The 25,005-nt window shown below is 60.2% G+C and overlaps 2 protein-coding genes across 6 annotated transcripts; both read right to left on the bottom strand.

The window, feature by feature from the left end:
- Positions 1-188: 188 nt before the first annotated feature.
- Positions 189-10,470, bottom strand: SLC25A44 (solute carrier family 25 member 44). 3 transcript variants are annotated; one of them, XR_013924348.1, is made up of 5 exons: positions 6,203-10,470; positions 5,153-5,888; positions 3,023-3,150; positions 2,020-2,477; positions 189-1,508 (listed from the first exon to the last, which is right to left on the bottom strand). XR_013924348.1 is itself a non-coding variant. In XM_080368766.1 (5 exons), the coding sequence occupies exons 3-5, from the start codon at positions 5,772-5,774 to the stop codon at positions 2,286-2,288; spliced, it is 942 nt and encodes a 313-aa protein (XP_080224892.1). In that variant the 5' UTR covers positions 5,775-5,888; positions 6,203-6,313; positions 6,679-10,470; the 3' UTR covers positions 189-2,285. The 3 variants fall into 3 exon arrangements, 2 of the variants coding, with proteins under 2 accessions (XP_080224892.1, XP_080224893.1); XM_080368766.1 differs by having other exon boundaries at positions 189-2,477; positions 6,203-6,313; positions 6,679-10,470; XM_080368767.1 differs by having other exon boundaries at positions 189-2,477; positions 6,203-6,313; positions 8,570-10,470.
- Positions 10,471-12,646: 2,176 nt separating this feature from the next.
- On the bottom strand, positions 12,647-23,767 carry SEMA4A (semaphorin 4A). 3 transcript variants are annotated; one of them, XM_080368739.1, is made up of 15 exons: positions 23,635-23,767; positions 18,742-18,882; positions 17,551-17,711; positions 17,354-17,416; positions 17,129-17,227; positions 16,525-16,633; positions 16,304-16,420; positions 16,056-16,186; positions 15,808-15,977; positions 15,578-15,719; positions 14,981-15,170; positions 14,767-14,882; positions 14,515-14,675; positions 14,314-14,426; positions 12,647-13,753 (listed from the first exon to the last, which is right to left on the bottom strand). In XM_080368739.1, the coding sequence occupies exons 2-15, from the start codon at positions 18,833-18,835 to the stop codon at positions 13,152-13,154; spliced, it is 2,268 nt and encodes a 755-aa protein (XP_080224865.1). In that variant the 5' UTR covers positions 18,836-18,882; positions 23,635-23,767; the 3' UTR covers positions 12,647-13,151. The 3 variants fall into 3 exon arrangements, with proteins under 3 accessions (XP_080224865.1, XP_080224867.1, XP_080224866.1); XM_080368741.1 differs by lacking the exon at positions 23,635-23,767 and adding an exon at positions 22,519-22,688; XM_080368740.1 differs by lacking the exon at positions 23,635-23,767 and adding an exon at positions 19,349-20,508.
- Positions 23,768-25,005: the final 1,238 nt, after the last annotated feature.

Genomic DNA, 25,005 nt, shown 5'->3' with positions numbered 1-25,005 from the left:
AGCCTGATTTTCTCTGGCGTGTTCAGCCTTACGTGCTGTCACCGTCATGTTTCCAGGTCATCTAGTGCTACCTCAGAAGGCAAAACACAAAAACCAGGAGAGAAAAAAAAGCATCATGAAACGACAGAACCCAGCAGACTCCCTCAGCGAGCGCCCTTGCTGAGACAAACATCTTTTGAACTCAGGCGTCAAACTTGAAGGTCTCTAAAGTTTTATTAGTTGTCAAGAACTTCGCTGGTTAAGAGAGGAATATTAAGCTTGAGAGTGTCTTCCTACATTCGTGCCACCGGCCAGGTCCTCGACACACACCTGGACTTCCCCCACTGGCAATCAGCAGAGGCTGATGATTATTTTGTTAATATCGGCCTTACTACCGCCTTCCTGTGAGCGCGGGGCTACTCGGGACACCTCCTCGCAATCTGGTGATGCCGCTGTTTGGCTAGTACAGAAAGAGCCAGCTGGCATCGTCTTTTAAACGACAAAACCATGACAGAAGAGCAGCTTGCAGGACGCACAGCTCTGTCAGCGGCTCAGGCGGACACCACCTTATTTAACGCCGCAGAAAACAAAGATGGGATTAAAAAGGCCTTGGATGACTCATCTGCAACCTCATTATGCAGTACAGTATCTTATAACCGAGTTCTGCCCTTAAATATAAAAGTCTCTCCAACTCCAGCAGCGTCTGTCTGTCCTGGTTCCACCTCTGGCAAGAAACCGCGGCACATCCAGTCTCAGCACGGGCTGAGCTGCCGACGTCGGGAGGAAGGCGAGAGCCACACTCAGCAAGTCCCAGGTGAGAAGCCAGCCAAGAGCACCACCACGCTACAACCAAGAGTTCCTCATTACGGCAGCGAGGTGAACAGACACGAGCTGGTATGTGGGGGTGCATCTCGCACCCCCTCAGACACACAACTAACTGGGACGGGCACCACGCGCGGGCCGGCGTCGTGAGAGGTGGCTCTCACACACCGAGACCGGCAGAGTGGGGTCAAACAAGCCCTTCCTTCCTCCTTTCCAAAGAGCAGCCTCTTGCTTCATCACTCGCCTGCAAGTTTGCATCTGGTAAAAAGACACAGACCATCGCTTCAGATTTTGATCCAGCAAGAGTGTGCAAAGAATCGTCCTTGCCCTTCCCAAACAGGATAAGCAGGATTTAAACTTACAAAGTATTAGCGAACCATTACTCCTTATTCAATATGAACATGCCAATCAGGTTTGAACTGGATCAAAAGCCAGTACAAGTTGGTTGGTTTTTTTTTTGTTTGTTTGTTTCTTTTTTTTCCTTCCCCACCTCACATCCAGGGCTAGCTCAAGTCACATTGAGTTCTCGTTTCGGCTGCCGGCAGCACAGCAATCCGACACTTCCCAACTTGATGTTTCCTTTGTGCTTAAACTAACTAAAAGGTGGGAAGTGGCAGCAGCCACACCGAACATGCAGTATGGACACTCACATCGAACAAGGCCACAGAACAACCACTCAAGTCTCCCAGAAATCAGAATAAGCTTCCCTAAAATTAAAAAAAAAAAAAAATTAAAAAATTAAAAAATAATTAAATAACAGATTAAAAACATCGGTTAGGTGTCACAATTGTCATCAGCTAACGACAAATAGCCAGCTCAACTCCTAACTCGCCTATCAGCCCGCTTGCTGTTTGAAAGGATGAGATAGGAAACGTTTTCCAAGAACATACACAAAAAGGTATGTAGGGATCTATTCGAAACGCGGTAGATAAGGTCTTAAGTGGTTCCAGGTTACTCTCGTCTTGCATCTTCTAGAAATAAACGTGGGCAAGTGAAGAAATCTACCGGTCTATTCTATTCTTCCAGCTTGCCACAGTACAGCTGCAGTCGGCACCCAACCCACGAGAGGGCTCTGCTGCAGTCTGTTAGACTCCCCTCCTCGGAAGGTCTGGCAAAGAATTCAAATAATTTAGAGAATAAACTGGCTTTTTGCTTCAGCCAGTAAGTCTTTAATTTAAAAAAAGGGAATTCAGAACTTGCCAGGATGCGTTCACACACCTGGCTGCTCTCGAATGCGCTGCCACGGGCAAACAGCCTCGCCGAAGGTCACATTTTGACGGTTTTAAGCAGAAAGAGCAGCAGAGCGCTGGCTGCATCACAATCAAATCTAAAGAGGTGAACTGCGGTTGCTCCTGCTTCTGCCTTGTACTGTGAAACCACCCAGAGACAAGGGAGACAGTAGCTGCCTCTCCTCCCGAGCCTTCAACCGTGATGGTTCAAATTCAGAGGATTCAAAAGGAACGTCGCTCTTCCCCCAGCTGCCTCTACCAGTGTCTCGAATCCACCAGCTCTGGGCGGAGGCTCAGCTTCTTCAGAGTTTCATAGCCCACCACGATGACGATGGTGGAAGGAGTGGCCGAGATGATGCGAGCAGAGAGGCCTTTCGTCAGGCCCCAGGGGCCTTCCTCCGCCATGAGCTGTTTGAAGGTGAGGATGATGGAGCTCTTGCCTTCCACCTGCAAAGCCAGAACAAACATTCACAGAGCTGCCAGGCTTCACGCGGAGCTGCTCTGGGGTTCTGCTCCAACTGATGACTCTAGAAACCACAGAGCAGCCAGTTCAGTAACTTGGACCTAGTCTCCAGAACTCCTGGGCGGTGCGGGGGAAGCAAGAAGTCCCAGAGGCAATGGTAAGCGGGATTCTGAGACCCACCACCTCCGTCCTCCCACCTGCCTCCATCTAGAAGGGGCTGGATCAACACAACAGCTCGAGTCTCACTACAAGTGACACTGCCAGAAGCACTTCTCCTTTTCCAAAGGATGCCATGTCTGCTGGGGAACCTCATCTGAGCAGCCCACGTAGGCGAAAAGCCAGCCTTGCTACCTGAGCCGCCTCCAATTAATGCCGAGTGCAAATTAAGCAGCGCGATATCTAGGATGGAACAACCTGCAAAGGGGAGCAGCGCACCTGAAGCCGCAGAGATCAAAGAGCTGGGAGCGAACCCCACCCCCGCGTCACGCTGCTGTGGCCGACGGACACGCCAAGCAGGCTGAGCTCTCACCTGAACCCGAGCCCTGATGACGTCCATGGGGTTGGTGAGCGTGGAAGCCGTCGCAGCTGCAAGCGGCCCCGATATAGCTTGCAGGAGGAGATGGGGACAGTCTTTAGGAGTCAAGCCAGAAAGCTGTTCTGGGAACGGGAGAGAGAGAGAGAGAAAGTTTCAGACAAGTGGCTGCTTATCAATCCCTTAATTCCACCTCCTAATTTAGGCTGATCTGCGGTGGGCAGAACCTGTGATACCCAACCTGTCACCTCCTCCCACGCCACCTCTAAGTGGTGCTTTTTGCATCAAAGCGTGGGGAGCGAGGCTGTAAACACCCCCACGGCTCAGTGCTCCATCACACAGCCTCCCAGCAGCCCAAACAGCGGCACTCAGACCTGCGGGGCCAACAGGGCAGAACAAGCTTGTATGTCCCCAAAATAGAGCACGGAAACATTCTCACCCTCCCACCCCCCCTTTTAAAAGGCAGGGGGGAAACTTTTAGACAAGGCTATCAGTCATCTGCAGAGATTCACACAGATCCAGAAAGCTGTCACGACCATCGAGCGCATTGTCCAAGAGAAATCTAGACGGCATCCCGCCGTGGAATCTCTAAGGAGAAAAGCGCTCTGTACTGCTGATCGCCGGGATTTCCTCATTCTGCTCCTGCTACCCGGCCGACGGGATGGGAATCTCCCATGCTCTTTATGGGTTAAAGCTGTACGGAAGACCGTCCCAAAGTCCCAGGTTCTTTGGATGACGTGGTGGTTGTGCCTGCCTGGCAAGAGGGAAGGAAGGTGCTCTGCCGGCGGCTCGGCACACGGATCGGAATCGCTGCCAGCAGTGTACTTTGAGCCCCGAGGGAGGTTCAGTGACCGCTGCCGGCCGAGACCAGGGCAGAGGACTAAAAAAAGGCGGCCAAACTAGAGGTGTACTGACAGCTGGGGCTTATGTCTAGCATCATCTTGATTTCCACAGCGAAAAACTAGAAAAGAGAGCAAACAGCTGAAAAAGGCAAGCTCTGTTCTCTCCGTATTAACTTGCTTGTTCTTAGATGTTCACTTTTTGAACCTTTCTGGCATCAAAGTCTTGCAATTAACACAGTGGATTTTGGTATTAAAAAACGTTGACATGGAGAGGGAAGGCAAGTGCTCCCAAAAAAGTTCAGACTGGACCAACATCACAAGCTGCTGTTGCTATTTAAACCCAGCACCGACGCGTAACCAACGCTCCCCATTGCTACCGGAAAGCGCCCACTCTGAAAAGCAAACCAGACATCCAAGACACCTGTATTTTCAAGAGCAGGTGATTTCCAAGATATATTTAAGCCTAGCACAGGGAAAGCTATGCCTCTCATTATCACCATTTTTAGACAGATTGCTGTTAGGTAAATAATAGTCTAAAAACCACATGCAAAGCTGCAGGACAGAAATCTAAAGGATTATCAGAGGCGAGGGGGGGGAGGAAAAATCTCAGCTGACCAATATCTTTAGCATTTGGGAACACCCTAAGGATTACCAGAGCTGAGCTAGGGAGACAGAACATACTCTTACGTGTAGTTTTATATCTCAAAGCTGGGTGCCAGTTTCAAAGCTAGGGAAACTGAGGCACGCTCTTAAGACAGAAAACCACGGAAGACTTGGCATTTGTCTCTGCCTCCCGTTTGGTTTTGCTAAGAGATTTGGGGCTGTGGAAGTCTTTTTGCTACCTACAAGACTCCTGCGCCCACGTGAACTGAAAGACGAATTATACTCACACGGTGGCTGCAAAACTCTGTCCAGTGCCAGACAACAGCCTCCCTCACTTCCGTGCAAAAGGCAAGCAATAATTGGGATTAGCAGAAGAGAAAGTTTAAAGGAGATGCTTCAAGTCCCTCTTGCCTAAAGCCACCTCGTTTTAAGTCCTCTAGCACTTGAACCCCCATTCTTTAACTCTGCATTTAAACCGGTGCCGCTCTGTTAAACCTCCCCCCGGAGCCTGCAGAAGTCGTTTACATTGAATACGGCTATTTGTTTCAAGGCAGGTTCTGCTCCCACCCCAAAAATCAAAGAGAGAAAGCAAATCCCGCTGGATCCACAGTTTCAGAGTCAGTCTTGGGGGGGCTTCTAGGTCTCCTGGGATGAGATGCATTCAAAGGGTCCTTTCACTTACCGGCATAGAAGTGGTAGAAGGGCCACCAGACCGCGCTGTTGGGAATATAGGTGAGCAGCGAGGCCACATAGCCCCTGTAGAAGCCTCTAAAGCCATCGGCCTTGAAAATCTGTACAATTATGTCCTTGGTTTGGCCAAAGACCAACATCCGCTTGCCATCTTGGTTCTGCACCTTAAACCTGCCCATGCTTTCCCCCTTCCTCTGCATCATCAGATGCTGGGAGATCACATCGATGGGCACCGTGATGCTCTGGGCCACCAGGGAGGCTGAGCCACCGGCCACCAGAGACTTCACGGCGTTGTTGTTGTTGTACCGTGACACATACTTCCGAGTGAGCTCGTACGTCGTCACATAGCACTGTCCAGAGATCAGGGTGAAAGTGTTGACCAAAAAGCCACGGTAGAGCCCAGCTGTCCCTTCTGTCCGCAGGATTTTCACAAAAGCATCAAAAGTCCCGTTGTACAGGCTCTTGCCCTTCTGAACCTGCAGCCGCGTCCGGATGAGCGTGAAAGGGTAAACGCTCACCCGGATCATCATAGTCATGCAAATCCCAAACACGTAGAATTTCCTTTTGTCCAGGTGCTCCCACTCAATGATGGGGATGTTGCGTTTGTCCTCCATGACTCCTCAGAGCGGGGCAGGAGAGGTGGTACGTCCCGGATCTACCTCAAAAATACAGAGCAGATCCAGGCTCAGACCTCCGATCTCGACCGACTAGATTGGAAGGGCCGGCATCTGAAACGAGAGACACGTTCAGTAGATGATTAAGCACGTCAATTAGCCTACGTCACCTGACTCTGCCGATTTTCCTCAAGCACAGAGACAACCCTGGCACAGACCATCCTGTGGGCAGAGCGGTGGGGCTGTAACCTCAGGAAGCAGGGCCGTGCTGCGTGCTTGATGGCAGCACCTTCCGATGTCACCATAGTTTTATTCGTTAAAATCTTAACAGCAGCCCGCACACACGGCAGGTCTCGCTACGCTCCAGACTCTGCGAAGCAGCTTTGAGATCCACAAGGGAAGAGCACGGCTCTGACAGCTCGCACTACCTTGCCACGAACGCGCAGGAAGAGGGATTGTCAGCCAAAGCAGCTTCTCCCCAGTCATTCCGGGTTTGGGATGCTCCTGGATGTCAGGATGCCACTTTTCAGTTCCAGGCTCTGTACAAAGAAGGAAATGACAAGGCTCCGTTTGCGTTCCCAGATTGCCTGCACAAATTAGACCTGTTTTTCTGGGCGTTTCTATTTCGACCTTCCTAAAGCTGGAGGGTGATGCCAGCCAGGGAAGGGGGAGGAGAAGGCAGCAAAAAGAGGAGCAACAATGGGAGAACTAGGCAAATGCAAACAGCCGTGCAGAGTCTCCACATTTGATGACCACGACCCTGAAAAGAAAAGGTTAAAAAAATCACAGCCCAGCGATTTCTCAGTTAGGCAGTGCCTAACCACGCTTTTCAGCTCAGGCGAGCAAAGTTCATCCTCACTTCCAGCACTGCATCACCACTTCTGGTACGGTAACACTCACAAACCTGCCGCGCTTCCAGCTTTGGCAGCATTCGGAGCAGCAGGAACGGAGGGATGAGGAGGGGAGGGCCTGGTTCAGCCTCCTCCGGCATTCTGAGCCTGGCTCCTGCCCCTGACGCCCTACCGCTGCGCCTCAGTCACCAACAGCGGCTTCCCCAGGACGAGACACTCTGCAGTTCCACCCGCCTCCCTCCTGGTTGTAATTTGCTCTAACGTGGTGCATCATTAACCAAGCCCGGAATAAGCTACACCTCCTTGCAGGGCCAGGGGTACGCAAGCAAAGAGAGAAGAGCATCTCAAAGAACCAACTCCGTGTGAAACTGATCATTTCACGGAGCACAAGGACTTTCTTCCCCTATCAAAAAAAATATCTACGGGTCTTCTGGAATAACAGATGGCTAAATTTTTAGAAAAAGCTTGACTGCAGCTGCGTCACAGCTTATATCCCAGGCTCCAGCCAACGGGTATTTGAAGTCTGTGCGCAGGCACAAGCCGAAGCGTCGGGGGAGCAGAGCAATACCAAGTAGCTCCACTTGCAAAGGCAGGAAAGGGAACAAGCGTGCCGAAACCAGAGCTGTGAAAACAGATTCACTTTCAATTCGCTGAAATTTAACAGCAGATGCAGTCAACACCAGTTTGGGGGCCATTTTACGTTACCAGCGTAATGCAAAAAGGCCACGGTGCAAATGTCTCCAAATTGCAGGTTTCATGCAGAGAGCTCGAACAGTCAAGGGCCATTTGGTTAGAAATAACAGTAACAAAACAAAATTACCTAGAGAAGAAATTTATGATTATGAAATTATGGCAGGGGGGTACTATTAAGAGACCGTTTCATCGCCTATCTGCCACCAAAATATTTGCTTAACATCAGCAAACAGCATTACAGGCTGCCCCCACTGCTGATGGACGGTGAAATTAAAAAGATCTACGGGCACCCGGGTGCAAGAGGGAGGGTGGGGGAAACCCTGTTTTACCTAGGACAAAGAAAACGGCACTCCATCATTCCAGCCAATTGACTCGACAGACAGCGCATAACAAACGCCATGGCTTGTCTAAACAAAAGTTGTATTGCTTTAATTATAATTACAGTATTACTGGTTCACTAATACAGGCATAATTAGACAGCAGAAAGCTTCCTACACAGGTATTATCTGCACACAGCACCTACGAAAACGTAATTTTATTCTTGTTAGGAGTCCCACTAGCTTAATATTTTATTAAAAAAAAAATATAAATGAGATGAAGTCTAGCCAACGCAATTTCCTGGTGAAGCCTGAGGGTTTACTCCATACCCCAAATTCCTCTGCCTTCCAAAACCTGGACCATATGTAACAGAGCTCCCCACGTGAAGGGCTGAAGGTGCACCTAAGAAAAATCCTCACTGCTGCAATACTGAGAATAAATAATAACAAAAAAAGTAGCCTTGAGTTTTATTTAGTTTTACGTGCTATAGTGCTTCGGTTTTACAATTTTAGCCATAACCTCCTTGAGGAAATAACTGTACTTTCTTTGGATTCTTACTGCTAACTCCTTTCATTCAGGATCTAAATTAGAAAGACAATGCCACTTTAATCCCAGGGCCCGCAAGCAATCCAAGCCCTTCCAAGCCCTAAATTCCTCCTGCAGGGGGGGTGGGTGGGGGTGTGGGGGGTGTGTGAAGAGGGAAAGCATCCCAGCATCACCAGGGATGCTCCCAGTTGACCACCACCATCACAATTCTTGCTCTGCCAAGACAAGAGTTTTGCTCAGAGCATTTATTTTTCCAGAAATTAAATCTAGGGCCTTGCTCAGAGCAGTGATCCACTCACATCCAGTTTCAGTAACTCATTGATGATCTTTCAACTAACTTAGGGAAGACATAAAAATAATTGCTAAATCTCAAAAGAACTGACCTACCCTCTAAAACGAAATAGAAGTACACCAGCTTCCCTTCCAGGTCACGGAACCATTCTGTGCACTTGGAAGTTTTCACACCAAAACGACACTTCATTAGACCTATACAGACGGTGACTTCTCACCGTGAACAGAAACACATTTCTTGAATTTCTGCCTAGAAATTAAAGCAGAGGATTACCCAGCAGACTGCACCCGATGCTGCTCTCTCGCCAGTTTGTAGTATAACCTACAGGTTACAGCTTCAGTCTTCTAAACACGGACCACAACTTGGTACGAACAGCCCAGCAATTTATCTCCTTTTTCGTGCAGCCCCCTCAAGCCGTCCCCCAAACCAGTTGTGCTGCAGCTGTACCTAAATATGATTCTTTGGCAAATAAAAGACAGGGTCTTTGTGTACCCCTGGCCGAGGACGTCTCCTGCTCGGCATACTAATGCCATAGCAGGACAGCCTGGGAACCATCCAGAAGCCAGCGGCAACGCCGCCTTTCCAAGCCCCAGCCGCTCTGTGCGGTTGCCTGTGGAGATCCTCTCAAGTGGGAAAGCACGAGATCAAAGAAATCCACTACAAGCCTCAGATGTGAAGCCTTTTATCCGTGCCACGCTATGCCGAACCTGGTCTGAGCAGGCAGCTCCGTTCTCCCAGTCTTTACTGTTACACTCCTTAAATGCCAACGACACCAAGCTGGGGGGGGTGTGGGGGGGGTGTCGAGGCACTGGAGGGAAGGGATGCCATCCAGAGGGGACTGGACAGGCTCGAGGGGTGGCCTCGTGCAGTTCAACAAGGTCAAGTGCAAGGTCCTGCACGTGGGGCAGGGCAATCCCAACCACAAATACAGGCTGGGCGGGGAAGGGATTGAGAGCAGCCCTGTAGAGAAGGACCCGGGGGGTGATAAAAAGCTGGATATGAGCCAGCAACGTGCGCTGGCAGCCCAGAAAGCCAACAGTCTCCTGGGCTGCACCCCCAGCAGCGTGGCCAGCAGGGTGAGGAGGGGTGAATTCTCCCCTTCTACTCCATTCTGGGGAGCCCCCCCCCCCCCCGCCGCAGCACTGCATTCAGCTCCGGGGCCTCCAGGACATGGAGCTGTTGGAGCGAGTCCAGAGGAGGCCACAAAGATGATCAGAGGCTGCAGCACCTCTCCTCTGAGGGCAGGCTGAGGGAGCTGGGGGTGTTCAGCCTGAAGAAAAGGCTCCAGGGAGACCTTAGAGCAGCACTGAAGAGTACGTAAAGGGGCTCACAAGAAAGCTGGAGAGGGACTTTTTAGCAGGGCCTGTAGCGATAGGACAAGGGGGAGCGGCTTTAAGCTGGAAGAGGGGAGACTGAGATTAGATATTGGGAAGAAATTCTTTCCTGTGAGGGCAGCAAGGCGCTGGCACAGGTGGCCCAGAGCAGCTGTGGGTGCCCCAGCCCTGGAAGCACTCAAGGCCAGGCTGGATGGGGCTCAGAGCGACCTGGGCTGGTGGGACGTGGCCCTGCCCGGGGCAGGGGGGTGGGACTGGATGACCTTTGAGATGCCTTCTAAGCCAACCCATCCTACGATCACACCCTGGGATGGAAGCGGATATAAAGCCAGCCTCCCTGAAGCTGTGCAGCTCCTCTGTGAGCAGCTGCTTCTCTGTAAGCGATGAGGCACAGCCGCCCTCAGGCCAGCACCCCGGTACGCTGGGAGGCGCGGGCAGGAGCCGGGCAGCCGCCTCAGCGAGCCACCCGCCTACCGTGTAGGTGAAGCCATCTCAGCGCTTATGTCGGGGCCGACCACAAAATCCCTGATGTGCTGTAAAGGCGGCGAACAGGCGCGGCGTTCGGCACGGGACCTGCTCAAGGTCACCGGGCGCTGAGCAGCTGCGCGGAGGACGAGCAGCCTTTTCCCAGCACCCTGCTTCCACGCCGCAGACATGTCCCCCTCTCCCCCCCCCCGCACGTAGCTTTGCCCCCTGCAGCCCCGGAGGCGCAGGGACCCCCACCCCCTCCCCCAGCTGCCCCTGGGCTCAATGGCGCAGCCCCCGCCGCCTCAGCCAGGCAGGTCTGGCCCCAGCCCCCCCCCCCAACATCCAACCCGCCCCCCCTCACCCCGCTTTCTCTGCACGTCCCCAACCAGCCCCCCGGTTGCTCGCCATCGCCCCCCCCCCCCTCCAGCCGCCCCCCAGCCGGGCCACCCCCGCCCAGGCCAGGCCTCCTCCTCCCGGCCCAGCGCCCAGCCGCTCCCCAGCCGCCCGGCCCGCGGCACAGGCCCGGCCTCCGCCGCCCCCTCACCTCACGGCCGGCGCAGGGGAGGCCCCCGTCCCGTCCCGCCCCGCCGCCGGCCGGTCCCACCGCCCCATGGCCGCTACCCGCCCCCCCCTCAGCGGCCGCCGGCCGGAAGTGAACGGCGGTGGGGCGTCGGGGCCTCGCGCGCCGCCCGAGCAATCAGCGCCCGAGCACGGGCGCCATCTTGGGAAAGGGCAGAGGCCGCTCCGGAAGTGATCGCTCGCACTTCCGGCCGCAGTAAAGATGCCGGCCGCTGCGCCCCGGCAAGGCGGGCGGGGAGGGCAGCGGCATGCGCAGAGCGGCGCCCTCGCCTTAAAGCGACAGCGTTTCGTTACCGCCCTTAAAGGGCCAGCGGCTCTTACCGCCTGGCTGCGGCTGCGGCTTTCCGGGAGGGGTGCAGGCGTGGGCCGCTGGGAGGGCAGAGGGCACAGCCGCGGGGGGAGCGGCAGCGACGCACCGGGGGGATGGGAGCGACGGGCGGGTGTAAGGGGGCCCTTCCCCCTCCCGGAGGCTGGGGGTGCCCCCCCCACCCCGGCTCCTTGCTCCTCGTTTTGCACACGCGCACCTTGCACATGCATGCACATTGAACACGCACACTACCCGTGCATGCCTGTGCTGCACCGTTGCACACCCCCGTGTTGCACAGGAGTGCACGCATTCTCTGCACGTGCACATGTGCGTGTTGCACCCCTGCACACCTTGCATGCCCCGACCTTGCACACGCATGCCCGCTCTGCATGCACACTGCACAGGCATGCATATGTTGCACACCACACCGCACATGCATGCATGTTCTGCACGCACACTGCACGTGCACGCACACTTTGCACACCCACACCTTGCACATGCACGCACACTACATGTGCACGCACACCTTGCACACCCACACCTTGCACATGCATGCCCGCTCTGCATGCACACTGCACGGGCATGCATAGATCGCACCCTTGCACACCACCGTGTTGCATGTGAATGCACATGCCACACACTGCGCGTGCGTACACGTGTTGCACCTGTGTGCACCTTGCACACTCACACATTGCATGGGCAGGCCCATTCTGCATGCACACTTTGCACACCCACGCATTGCGCATGCACACACATTCAGCACAGACACTGCACGTGCATGCACACCTTGTACACCCCCACATTGCACACGCAGGCCCTTTCTGCACACACACTGCATGTGCATGCGTATGTTTGCACCCTTGCACACCACCATGTTGCACGTGAATGCACATTCTACACACACACTGTGCATACACACGTGTTGCACCTGTGCACACCTTGCACACCCCCACCTTGCACATGCATGCACTTTCAACACGCACACTACCCATGCATGCCTGTGCTGCACCCGTGCACACCCCCGTGTTGCACAGGAGCACACATTCCCTTCACATACACACACCCTGTGTGTGCACCCACACCTTTCACACCCCCACATTGCACACGCAGGCCCATTCTGCACACACACAGCATGGGCATGCCTATGTTTGCATCCTTGCACACCACCGTGTTGCACGTGAATGCACATTCCACACACACACTGCACGGGCATGCACGCGTTGCACCTGTCCAGACCCCCACCTTGCACACGCACTACACATGCATGCCTGTGTTGCACCCTTGCACACCCCCGGTGTTGCACAGGAGCGCGCATTCCCCGCACATACACACACCCTGGGTGTGCATGCACCACTGCACCTGTGCACGCCTTGCACGCCCCCACCTTGCACACGCACGCCCACTACGCATGCATGCACACCTTGCACACCCACGTGTGTCACCGCTCTCCTGGCACTGCTCCTGGGGCCCAGCAGCGCAACGCAGCAGCTTTTCCTTTTTAATAATAATTAAAAAAAAATAGAATCAAATGTACAAAGAGCAGGAACATGTACAGCTGGTTCGTCTTAAAAAAAAAAAAAAAAAAAAAAGGCTCAAGGTCATCAAAAAAGCAGCTGGGGCCAATGGGGGGGGGGGAGCTGGGGGGGAGGGGGGTCCATGGCTCTCCGGGGGTGGGTGCCCCCCCCATGGAGCCTGTCCCATCCATCCCATTTGGGATTTTTTATGGAATCCACTTTTTTTTCCTGGGGTGACACTGGTGTCAGCACCCACCGAGCCCCCACTGTTGTCCCCCCCCTGTCCTCATTCCTCCTCTGCACCCCCCCCCCATCCTACCCCTTTGCTGCCCCCCCGCTGCACCCAGCCCCCCCCCCCCCAATGGTACCTTATGTTAAAAACATGTATTAAATAAAAAAAAATAATAAATTTTCACATTCATAACATTCATATCCCCCCCCCCCGCCATGGTCCCCCCCCGCCCCATCATCGCCATCACACCGTGTCCCCCCCCGCCATGCGGACCCTGTTGTTATCGGCATCCACGTCCCCGTCGAGCTGGAGGCAGCAAGCGCGGGAGCCTTCGTCGTCCTCCTCCTCCTCGGTGGGGGCTCCGGGCGTGGGGGGCTCCGGGGTGCCCCCATTGAGGGGCACCTTCTCGCGGCGCTGGCCGGGGGGGCTGCGGGGCGCGCTGCACCCCCTCACCTTGCTCCTGGCTTTCAGCTGGTCGTGGTAGCCCAGGAGAGCCAGGCCGGCGGCGGCCGCCAGCGTCACGGCCAGCAGCACGGTGACGGTGACAAACTGGGGCCAGTAAGAGTACTGGGGGCTGGGGGCTGAGTCCCCCCAGGGCAAACCCTCCTCGGGGGTGCTGGGGTCCCGCAGGTGGTACTGAGCCACGGGCCACGTGTAGCCGTTCTCGGTGGCCTGGCACGTGTAGGTGCCGGCGGTGCCCCGTTGCACGATGACCACCAGCGTGTGGTCCGGCAGCAGCGCCGTGGCCCCCCGGCCCCCCCCCGGCTGCTGCCAGCGGTAGGTGGCCAGGGCGGAACGGTGGGGGCACGGCAGACGGACCACGGCGTTCAGCGGGGGGGTCAGCCCTGCGGCGTGAGGAGGGGGACAGCGGGGTGATGCACCCCATCCTCTGTCCCTCCACGTCCCCAGCCTGGCCCACCATGTCCCAGTACTCAGCTCTTCACGGGGGGGGCTAGTCCTGTGCCACCCCAGATGTGGGGAAACTGAGGCAGGGGGAGCAGCTGCCCCACGCCAGCATCACTTGGGTGCCGAGGGACCCTTCCCCCTTCCCATCCCCAGCCCATCCCATCATGTCCCCACACCCAATTCTTTGCGGGGGGATCCTCCTGTGCCCCCCAGGTGTGGGGAAACTGAGGCATGGGGAGCAGTTGGGGGGGATAGGGGGATGCGCCACCAGGCTGCCCCACACCAGCATCACTTGGGTGCCGAGGGCCCTTTCCCCCTTCCCATCCTGTCCTGCCACGTCCCCACACTCAACATTTTGGGGGGGGATCCTCCTGTGCCCCCCAGATGTGGGGAAACTGAGGCACGGGGAGCAGCTGCCCCACGCCAGCATCACTTGGGTGCCGAGGGACCCTTCCCCCTTCCCATCCCCAGCCCATCCCACCACGTCCCCATACTCAACTCTTTGCGGGGGGATCCTCCTGTGCCCCCCAGGCTCGGGGCATGGCCACGCTCCTCCCGCGGTGGCACACGGTGGCCGGGCTCCCCGCCTCGACGTCCTGCAGCCACGCGCTTCTGCGGCCAGGAGAGCGGCATCAGCATCCCGGTAGCGTCCACATCCCCCCGGCCACCCTCCTCCCGCTGCTCCCCCTGCCCTGCTCACGTGTCCCGGGCGGCGCGGGTGGGCTGGCAGGACCCCTCGAGGCTGTGCCAGGCGCAGTACGGGTCCCGCGCCAGCACGCATTCGGCGCAGCTCCGGTGCAGGCTGCAGTTGGCCAACGGGACTTGGAGGACGCCACCAGAGTAACCCACGTAGAGCATCCCCTGGGGAGGGAGAGGAGCAGGGCTGAACCCCCCCATGTTCCACACCAGGTTTGGGGTGGGCTTTTGGGTCACCCCGCTCCCCGTCCCCTACCTTCCCCGGGGCCAGCAGGAGGTTCTTCACCGGCTCCGGCGTCCCGAAGAGCTGGATGCTCTCCACGATGTGGGGACCCCTGGGCAGCTCCACCGCTTTGTGCAGGAAACCCTCCGCTGCGGGGGCACAGGGGGCGTCACCGGTGTTTGGGGGGGGGGGCGCTAAAAGAAGGGTGACCAGGCACCCTGTGCGTGTGCCCCCCACGTAAACCCACCGGTGGCCAGGAACATGACGCGGTAGGTGGTCCCCGAGACGCCACGGATCTCGTCTACCGCGATGCGCGTGTAGGTGACGTCCGTCTTCACCAGCAGCGGCCGCCCCTGGGTGGGTGACACCTTCCCGTCCATGAGGAAATGGTCCTTCATGAAGGTGAGGGCTTTGTCGGAGGAGGGGCCCATGTAGCACTGCGGGGAGAGAGGAGTCAGTGCTGGCGTGGGGAAACTGAGGCACGGGGAGCAGTGGGGGGCAATGCACCACCAGGCTGCCCCACACCAGCATCACTTGGGTACCAAGGGACCCTTCCCCTTTCCCATCCCCAGCCCATTCTGCCACGTCCCCACACTCAACTCTTGGCGGGGCGATCCTCCTGTGCCCCCCGGCGTGGGGAAACTGAGGCAGGGGGAGCAGTGGGGGGCGAGATGCGCCACCAGGCTGCCCCACGCCAGCATCGCTTGGGTGCCGAGGGACCCTCCCCCTCTCCCATCCCACTTGCACCACCCTAGGGCAAACTGGGACAGCCAAAGGGCTCCCCACGGGGACCAGCATCGTCCCCCCAGGAGGGTCTCGTCCCCCGGGGGTGGGCAGCACTCACGCTGCCGGGGCGGGGGCTCATGTCGGGGCCACTGTAGACGCTCCAGCGGGAGCTCTCCTTGTTCAGCTCCTTGTACTTGCCCTCGAAGACCTCCTCCAGGGCCTCCTGGCTGTAGGCACAGACGGCAGCGCTGCCCGCCTGCCTGCAGGGATGGCGAGGTGAGCGTGGGGAGGACGGAGGGGGGGTCCCCAGGGCACCCAGAGCCCCCTCCCCGGGGCGCCGGGACTCACCACTGCGAGGTGAAGACGGCGTAGAAGTCGGCCCCGCCATGGCGGCGGGGCAGGGCGAAGGCGTGATGGATGACGTTGAAGGGGAAGCGGCTGGGTTGCGAACACACCAGCTGGGCTTTCAGGAACGTGGTCCACTTCTTCTGCAGCACCTTGTCCCCCCCGACGTCACTCTGCGGGACCCAGGGGGCTGCTCAGCCCTAGGGTGGGGGACCCCCATCCTCCTCCTCCGTCACCATCCCCGCACCCACCTTGCAGACACGGGCCACCCGCGGCACCAGGAGCCGCTCGAAGAAATCGAACTCATCCGCCGTCTCCTCGAAGAAGAAGTAGACCTTGTCATCTCCAGGGATGCTGAAGGAGGCCACGAAGGCGGCGTCGGCTGGGGGGGCACAGCCAAGGGCAGGCGTGAGGGGGAGGGGGGGGGGGGGCTGCTACAGACCCCCCATCCCTAGGCAGAGGGAAGGGGAGGGCAGGCGGGGGTCCCGACCCCCCTCACCCGAAAGCCAGCGGAGGAAGGCGTCCGTCTTGAGCAGGGTCCGGCTGCCCAGCGAGCGGGAGATGATGGGCTCGTTGCCCTGGAAGTTGTTCATGGTGCCAGCGTAGAGCTCACCGTCTGCTCCGGGATGGGGAGGGGGTGAGCGGCGTCAGGGACACCCCCACCCCCCACCCCCTACCTCGCCTCCACGCCAGGGCTGGGTGCCCACCCCCCGTACTCACCCACCAGCAGCGCCGTGTGGGTGTGCTGGGGGTCGAAGGGGCACTGGCCCTTCCCGTCCAGGAAAGGTTGTCCCCTGCCGCTGGGCACCAGCGTGAAGTTCTCCAGGCGCTGTGGGAAAGGGGGGGGAAACCAGCCCAGGGGGTTAAAACACACCCCAAAACCTGCAAGAAACGGCTGGGAGCCCCTGCGGGGAAGCGTTGGCACTCGCCATCTGCTTGACAAGTGGGGAAACTGAGGCAGGGATGGGCTGCCTGGCATTGCCCAGAAGCAACCAGGACCCCAAATTATCTTTTTTTACCACCTGCATCTGAGCTGGCAGGTACAAAGCCGCTGGCAGCCACGGCAAGAAACATCGGGGGCTCTTGACGTGCATGAAACCTTGGTGGGGGGCACCCAGCACCCCCATCCATCCCGTGCTGCGGTTCCCCCATCCCACTGGGGGGGGTTGGGCTGGTGTTTTGTGGCTCCTGATAGCAATGCTACGATATGTCTGGCGAGCCCTCCCTGTCCCCATCCCCGTCCCCGTCCCCGTCCCAGTCCCCGTCCCCGTCCCCGTCCCCGTCCCCGTCCCCGTCCCCGTCCCCGGTGGGGCTTGGCACTTACGATGTACGTGCACGCGGGGCTGAAGGCGTAGGTCCCGCAGACGTAGAGGTGGGTTTGGTTCACAGCTACAAGGACCCTGATGAAGTTGAAGCATTCGGTCTGTGAGGGGGAAAGAGCAGAGCCGGGGGGGCTGAGCATCCCTGTGGCTGTGTGACGTCCCCCCTCCCCCCTCCGCCACAGCCTCCCTGTGGACCCCTCCCCAAACCTCCCACGGTGCTTTCTCACCTCCTGGCTCTTCTTCTTAAAAGCACATTCGGAGGTTTTCTCGGCCGTGGGTCCCCACATTATCTGTGGAGGGAAGGGAGAGGGTCCACAGCTGCTGAGCCGGGCCACCCCCCGCCCCCAGCCTGAGTGGGGAAACTGAGGCACGGCACGGGACAGCCCCCCCCCCCCCCCCCCCAAGCTCCCCAGGAGGGGCTCACCGAGGCTTTGGCACGGATGCTGCCCGGGTTGCTGATGTTGAGGGCCAGCACCCGGTCCCGCGCCCCCACGTACAGCTCCTCCTCGCTCTCGTGCAGGAGGAAGATGTCGTAGTGGGAGACGTTGTCCTGGCTGAAATGGGTCAGGGACCGCCGGGGGTCTCCTGGCAGGAGCAAAGGGAGTTCACGGGGGGGCCAAGACACGCGCGCACGGGTCCCAGTACCACCAGCAGCCCCAGGCAGACACCGTCTGACTCGTGTCGCCTCTGACATAGGAAACGGGGTGCACCGCTCCCCTCGCAGCCCCCCATCGCTGCCCCCACTTCCCCACTCATCTCTGACACACCTCCCCGGCCCCCTGGGGTCCCACCGCAGGAGCTGGACGCCCCCCCCAGTTGCAAAGCCCCCACAGCCGCGCCGCTTTGCTCTCCTGCAAAAAATGGGGGATGTGTTCTGGGCCGCAAGCTCTGCCTGGGATGCTTTGGGGCCACAGCCATGGGGCAATGTGGGGGTGCACCACCCCATGGTGCCAACCTGGGGGGCTACAAGCCCCTCCGGTGCCCTCAAGCACAGTGGGGGGCCACAGGTTTCTTCTTTGCCCCTGCCAGCCATCGAAACAGGGAAACCCCCCCCCCCCCCATCCGCATTTTGCAGTTCTCGGAATGGCTGCATGGGGAAGGGGAAGTGGCAGCGCAGGCGGGCGCCTCGGAGGGCATGGCCCTGCCATGGGGGTGCAGACCCCCCCTGCCCACCCAAACCTCACCAGCCCCCTGCACCACCAACCCCCTTCCCTTGCCACCCGGACGCAGCACCCTACTGCTCTTTCCTCCACCCCAGGTGGCCCTGAAGCAGCTCCTGGGTGCCAGGTAGGTGCCACAACCGCACCCTGGGGGGGCACCCACCTCCCACTCCCCGAGGTGTTTGGGTGCCAACCGGCCACCTTACACCTACCCCCGCAAAAATGGTCCCGTAGCCCCCTGCATTGCCCTGCTGCCACCAGCGCCCACCCCAGCACCACCTTCCCCCTGCCCCACATGGGGTAAGGAGATGGGGATGCTGCGGTGGAGAGCACCAGGTCCCCGATGCTGGATGCTCAGCCCTGGGGATGGCTGCTCCCCCAAGCTGATGGGGGGGATGGGGGTGTCCCCCCAGCTTGTCCCCATCCTGCCCCCAGCCCTTTTGCCCCATACTCACCGCCGAGGAAAGTGACGCGGGGCAGGGGCTCGGCGCAGAGCATGGCAGCCGGCACCACCACACCACAGAGCAGGCGGAGGGCAGCTGTGGGCATGGCGGGGGGCGGCAGGGATGCACCCCTGGAGGGTCCCAGCACGATCCCTGCGGGAAGGGTGAGGGTTAGGGTAAGCGCTGCGTGTCACCGAGCGGAAATGAGAGGGGGGAAGCCAGCACCCAGCACGAGGGGTGGGGGGTGGGGGTGGGGGGCGTGGGGCTCCGCTGCCTGAAGCCGTGCGTGGCCCCCAAATGTGGGTACGAGCTTCCCACTGCCACCCCAGGGCAGGCGGAGATGTCCCCACGCCTTGCTGGGCTCCCCATAGCGGGACCCCCACCCCCGGCACAGGGGTGCCCAGATGCTCCTGCCCTGCCCCCGCAGAGCCCCACAGTGCCCGTCCCCAGCAGCGATTCCTCCATGATTCCTCTACTCCGCAAAACTGGGGGGGATGGGACACCCCCGGCCTCTTGCAGCTCTTTCCAGAAGCAGTGGAGAAGGGGCAACGTCTGCAGAGCCACGTAGTCCCCCAGACCCCTTGCAGGCGGCCACCGTGTCCCCAGCAAGTGACATTACCTCTCCGGCGGGCGAGGACAGAGCTGGCTCACCTCCACCCCTGGAGCATCGTCACCCAGCGGGTGCCTGGCCCCGGGGGGCTGCAACCAGAAGACCCCCACAGGCCCATGCCCAGCACTTGGCCAAATCCTGCCGCACTGCCAGGCTCCCAGCCCAGCTCGTGGCAGGGTTTGCTGCGGCCCAGCCCAGCCCAGCGTGGCCCCGCCGGGGACTGCTGGAACCAGAAAGTCCTGCTGGAAGAGGACGAGCCTCGGCAGGTTGGGGCAGCGGGGACCTGCTCCCCCCTCGCCTGCCTCGCACCCCAGCCGGGAAGGCAGCGAAGCCTGCTGGAGGGAGCTGGGATGGGAGCCGGGGTGCTCTGCTCCTCCAGCTGGGGTGCCCAGGGGGGGACAGGGTGGGAAATGGGGTGCCCAGATGGCTGGGTTCCCTTCTGGGCTTTGGGGAAATCTTTGGGGTGAGAGCAAAGCAATGGTGGGACTGTGAGGATCAACAGCGGGTCGGAGCATCGCCCCAACAAACAGCCCCATGGGGCTGAGCACTGCCCCCAAAACCAGCCCCCTGGGGCCGAGCATCACCCCACAAACAGCCCCTGGGGCCAAGCATCGCCCCCCACAAGCAGATCTATGGGGATGAGCATCGCCCCCACAAACAGCCCCTGGGGCCAAATATCAACCCCCCTTAAACAGCCCCTGAGGCTGAGCATCGCCCCCCACAAACGGCCCCTGAGGGTGAGCATCACCCCCACAAACAGCTTCCTGGGGCTGAGCGTGGTGCCCACAAACAACACCCTGGGTCTGAGCACTGCCCCCCAAAACCAGCCCCATGGGGCCGAGCATCACCCCGCAAACAGCCCCTGGCGCCAAGCATTGCTCCCCACAAGCAGATCCATGGGGCCGAGCATCACCCCACAAACAGCCCCTAGGGCCAAGCATCACCCCCCCTTAAACAGCCCCTGAGGCTGAGCATCGCCCCCCACAAACGGCCCCTGAGGGTGAGCATCACCCCCACAAACAGCTCCATGGGGCTGAGCATGGCCCCCACAAACAACCCCATGGGGCTGAGCACTGCCCCCAAAACCAGACTCCTGGGGCTGAGCATCGTCCCCCACAAACAGTCCCATGGGGCTGAGCATCACCCCAACAAACAGCCCCTGGGTCTGAGCATTGCCCCCCACAAACGGCCCCTGAGGGTGAGCATCACCCCCACAAACAGCTCCATGGGGCTGAGCATCGCCCCAACAAACAGCCCCTGGGTCTGAGCATTGCCCCCCACAAAGAGCTCCTAAGGCCAAACATCACCCCCACAAACAGCCCCTGAGGGTGAGCATCGCCCCCCACAAACAGCTCCATGGGGCCAACCATTGCCCCCATAAACAATCCCATGGGGCTGAGCACTACCCCCCAAAACCAGCCCCCTGGGGCCAAGCATCACCCCAACAAACAGCTCCTGGGGCCAAGCATCGCCCCCCACAAAAACCCCATGGGGCTGAGCACTGGCCCCCAAAACCAGCCCCCTGGGGCCGAGCATCGCCCCCCCACCCCCAGCCCATAGCGGTCGTGGCAGCCAGGACCCCTGCACGCTCCATCGTCTTGCTTTGGGACGCCGGTGGGCGAGAAACCCACCGAAGCCAAAGCCCTGGTGTCCCCCCAACCCCACAGCCTCACCTGAGGTACCCCAATATCCCGCTCCAGACAAGGCTGAGGACCATCCTGCCCTGCCGGGGCCTCCTTACCTGCCTTCCCCTGGTGCCACCAGCCATCCGCCTGCTGGGACCCCCAGCCCTGGCAGGGCAGTGCCCCCCCCTGCCACCTTGCTTGGCTGGGACAGAAAGCTCCTTGTCAAACCCAGAAAGTAGGTTACTCTGCCCCGGATTTCCCACTTGGCCAAGGGTTGGCTGGAAAACGGGGCCTTGGACCAGCCGCATTGTTCTGCCCTGGGCTGGAGCCACCGGGGCCGGCAGAGGGGGAGGAGGGATGGGAAAAGGACGGGAAGCTCCTCGGTGAGGCTGAAGGTTCAGGGGGGACCGCGGTGGGGCTGGGGGGAGCCCCCTGAGAGTGTCCCCCCAGGATGAGACAGTTCTGACACAGGGATGACCTCAGGAATGCTCCAGCGGCATTGGAAGTGTTGTCCCAGCCCTGTCCCTCCTGGTGGCCTGGGCCACCACAGCCTCCTGGCACGTGGAGGCCAGTGTCACCAAGGGCCTCGCAGCGCCGGGGGGGGGGGGTGGGTTTTCCCTGGGGGGGTGTGGGTTTTCCCTGGTGCTTCCAGGTTCTCCATGGCTGTAGCTCCATGGGACTTGGGACACGGCACTTGGTCCCCTGACCCAAGCGCTCTCCAGATTCCCTACAAGCTGGGGAAGATCACGCTGCTGATAACCCCCCATCATCGGTGCAAAAAGGGGGTTCACCTGTCCTGGGACACGGCCTGTGCTCAGACGTGGTGGCCCAGGGCAGACGTGGAGCTGGGGGGCACATCGGCACTGAGCTCCTGGCTGCCGCACCTTCCCCGTGCCTCAGTTTCCCCAGTGGCTGGGAACCGGGGTCGCCCAGCAGCAGGGCAGAGTGTGGTCCTTCCCTGCCACCTGATCCCAACCCCCTGCCCATGTCACCCCCCAGGAGCACCCCTGTGGCGTGGGTGGGGGGTGCTGGGGTGCTTCCAGCACCAGTCAGGGGCTGAGGGAGCCCGGCTGTGGCTGGGGGAGGCTCCTTTGATCCCCCCTCCCAAGCTGGAGCAGGAAGGGATGTGAGCAAGATAGAAAGCAAGGGGGGGAGGGGGGGATGCTGTGAGGGTATGGGGGGATGCAGGGGGAAATCTGGGGGGTGCAGGGGGTGATGGGGGAGGGATTCAGGAGGTGGGGGATGCGAAGGGCAGGATGCAAACGGGGGGGATAGATAGAGCCGGGAAGAGGCAGGAGGATGCACAGAGGGAGCTGGGGGGGCAGAGGGATGCACCGGAGATGGGGGGAGAGAAAGGGGGCTGGGGGGGTGCAAAGGCGAGGATGCAAGGCAGGGGTGGTGGGGGGGCTTCACCGCCGCTGGGACCTCAGCCCCTTTGTCACCGCCCGGCAATGTCAGAGCTGCTCGGGGGGGTCCCCGCTATGGCGACCACCCTCCGCCCCGGCTCTCCCCGCCCCACCCCCGCGCCTGCCCGGCCCCGGTGCCGGTACCGACCTGTGGCAGCGCCCGCGCCCGGGCGGGTCCAGCATCCCCGCGGGGCCCGCGGCCGCCGCTCACATCGCCATGGCTACGGCCGGCCTCGCCTGGGCCACCGGGCCGGGGCGGCGCGGGGGGGGGGCACGGCTGCGCACCCCGCGCCCCTGCACGGCCACCCCTGCACCCCGGCCCGGCGCGCGCGTGCACCGGGCGGGCACGCGCCCGCCCCCACCCCCCGCGGAGGTGCGCGGCCACGCGCAGGAAGCCCTCCGCGCCCCCCCCCCCCCCCGGCGCGCCCCCGCCAGCACCCCTCCCGGCACGTGCCGGCGCCCCCAGAACCGCATCGTGTCCCTGCGCCCCATCTTGGCATCCCTGTATCTGTGCTGCATCCCTGCGCCCCCATACCCACACCGCATCCCTGCGCCCCATCCCTGCGCCCCCATACCCACACCGCATCCCTGCGCCCCATCCCTGCGCCCCCATATCCACACCGCATCCCTGCGCCCCGTCCCTGTGCCCCCATATCCACACCGCATCCCTGCACCCCCGTAGCCATACCACATCCCTGCACCCCATCTTTACACCCCTCTGGTTGTGCCATGTCCCTGCACCCCCATCTTGGCATCCCTGTATCTGTGCCCCATCCCTGCTCCCCCGTACCCACATCGCATCCCTGCACCTACATTCCTGCACCCCAACTCTGCATCCCTGTTTCTGTGTTGCATCCCTGCACCCCACCTTTGCTCCCCCATATCCATACCACATCCCTGCACCCCAATCCCTGCACCCCATCTTTACACCCCCATATCCACACAGCATCCCTGCACCCCATCCTTGCTCCCCCATATCCACCACATCCCTGCACCCCCATCCCTGCACCCCATCTCTACACCCCCATATCCACACAGCATCCCTGCACCCCATCCTTGCTCCCCCATATCCACCACATCCCTGCACCCTCATCCCTGCACCCCATCTCTACACCCCCATATCCACACAGCATCCCTGTGCCCCATCTCTGCATCCCTGTTTCTGTGTTGCATCCTGGCACCCCCTCCCTGCTCCCCCCTACCCACACCCCACCCCTGCACCCCCACTTCTGCACCCCTGTCTCAGCCCCCCGGCTCTGCTCACCCCCCCAGACAAGCAGTGCTGGCTCTGGCTGCCTGTCCCCTCCTGCCTTTGGGGGGTCCCGGGAGGGGGCTCAGGGCCCGGTCACGGGGCCACCAGCAGCCACTATGAGCTGATCCTGAGCGGCCACATATATCCCCCTCCCCACACTCCGCCCCCTCCCCCCCCCCCCCCCCCCCCCCCCCCAGCAACCACAACATCCAATTTTGGTCCACGGCACTTCCCCCCCCCTGGAAACTTCCCTTGCTGGGCAGCCTTGGCCCAGCTGGCGCAGGCAGATCCCACTTCTCCTTTGGAACTTACCCTCCTTCCCCTTCCCCCATGTGGGAGCGGGGTGCCCTGAGCCCCGAAACAGAACCCCCACCCCCCAACTGCTTCCTCCCTCTGCCACCTCCTCCCCTGCGTGACCCTGGGTGCGTCACTTTGCACCCAGCCAGCAATTGCACAAGCTGGGGAGGCACCCAGGAGCGGTGCCAGCCCTCTTGCTCTGCCCCTACCAACACCCCCACAAGCAGTGGGCTGGGGACAAGCGTTTCCACCCCACGCTGGGGGTACCTGCCCTGCCCAGGGCTGGGGAGGGGTCCCGGGGTCTGCTGCCCCCGTTCCCACGGGGCTTGGGATGTCGGGAGCCTTTGCCTGGGAGTCGTAAGGAGCTTGTGCCTTGTGCCCGCCGGCACCAGAGGCTTAGCCGAAGCCTGCTGTGGAAAGGCAGCTGCTCTGCACCCCCTCCCACCCCAAGGGCTCAGCCGTGGCCCCCCCACCCCTGCCTTGTCCCACCAAGGGTGCCCTGCGGCTGTCCCATGATGTGCAGCACCTTGGGGTGCAGCCTTGGGGGTGGCAGGGGAGCACAGGCTCACGTCTTAAACCACCCTTGGGATTAGCGGGGCGGCCTGACCTTAATCCCCCCGGGCACGCAGGGGCCTAGAGGGGGCCAGCGTGGGGCTTGTGAGGCCCCCAGCCCCCACTCAGCCCCCAGCCCCTGCTCAGCCCCCAGCCCCCGGCTCAGCCCCCAGCACCCGCTCAGCCATGCTCCAGCCCAGTCAACCCCAGTGGCTGCTGGACATGGGGTCAGTCCTGGCTCTACCCGATCCCAGCAATTGCTCCAAGGGACCCTTATGCTAAATTTCCGCCCCCCCCCCAAAAAAAAAAAGCCTGATGGTCCCCAGCAGGTGCCCTCCCTGTGTCTGCAGTGCCCAAACCCCAGTGCTCCCACCCAGCACCCCAGGGTGCCTCTGCAGAGACCCCGAGACTTGCGGCATGAGTGAGTGAGAGTGGGTCATGGCCCCCTGCTCCGGGTTCCGGTTCCCCTCTTGCTTCCCAAGGGAGCTCCGAGCGGGGCTCAGCCCTGCAGGATTGCAGGAGGAACTGGAGAAA

This window comes from Falco punctatus (assembly GCF_963210335.1).
Source record: "Falco punctatus genome assembly, chromosome: 18".
NCBI lineage: Eukaryota > Metazoa > Chordata > Aves > Falconiformes > Falconidae > Falco > Falco punctatus.
Note: the sequence above shows the minus strand (reverse complement) of the source record. Positions and strands in the feature narration are given on the sequence as shown.

Bases quoted from the DNA above. Each gene is read 5' to 3' on its own strand.
- SEMA4A (XM_080368739.1), bottom strand. From the start codon at position 18,835: ATGCCCACAGCTGCCCTCCGCCTGCTCTGTGGTGTGGTGGTGCCGGCT. The intron at 17,417-17,550 runs GTGAGCCCCTCC...TTCCCTCCACAG, and splicing joins GCATCCGTGCCAAAGCCTCG to ATAATGTGGGGACCCACGGC. The intron at 14,883-14,980 runs GTGGGTTTACGT...GTGCCCCCGCAG, and splicing joins CGTCATGTTCCTGGCCACCG to CGGAGGGTTTCCTGCACAAA.
- SLC25A44 (XM_080368766.1), bottom strand. From the start codon at position 5,774: ATGGAGGACAAACGCAACATCCCCATCATTGAGTGGGAGCACCTGGAC. The intron at 3,151-5,152 runs GTAAGTGAAAGG...TCCCGTTCCCAG, and splicing joins CTTCTACCACTTCTATGCCG to AACAGCTTTCTGGCTTGACT. The intron at 2,478-3,022 runs GTGAGAGCTCAG...CTGGCTTTGCAG, and splicing joins TCATCAGGGCTCGGGTTCAG to GTGGAAGGCAAGAGCTCCAT.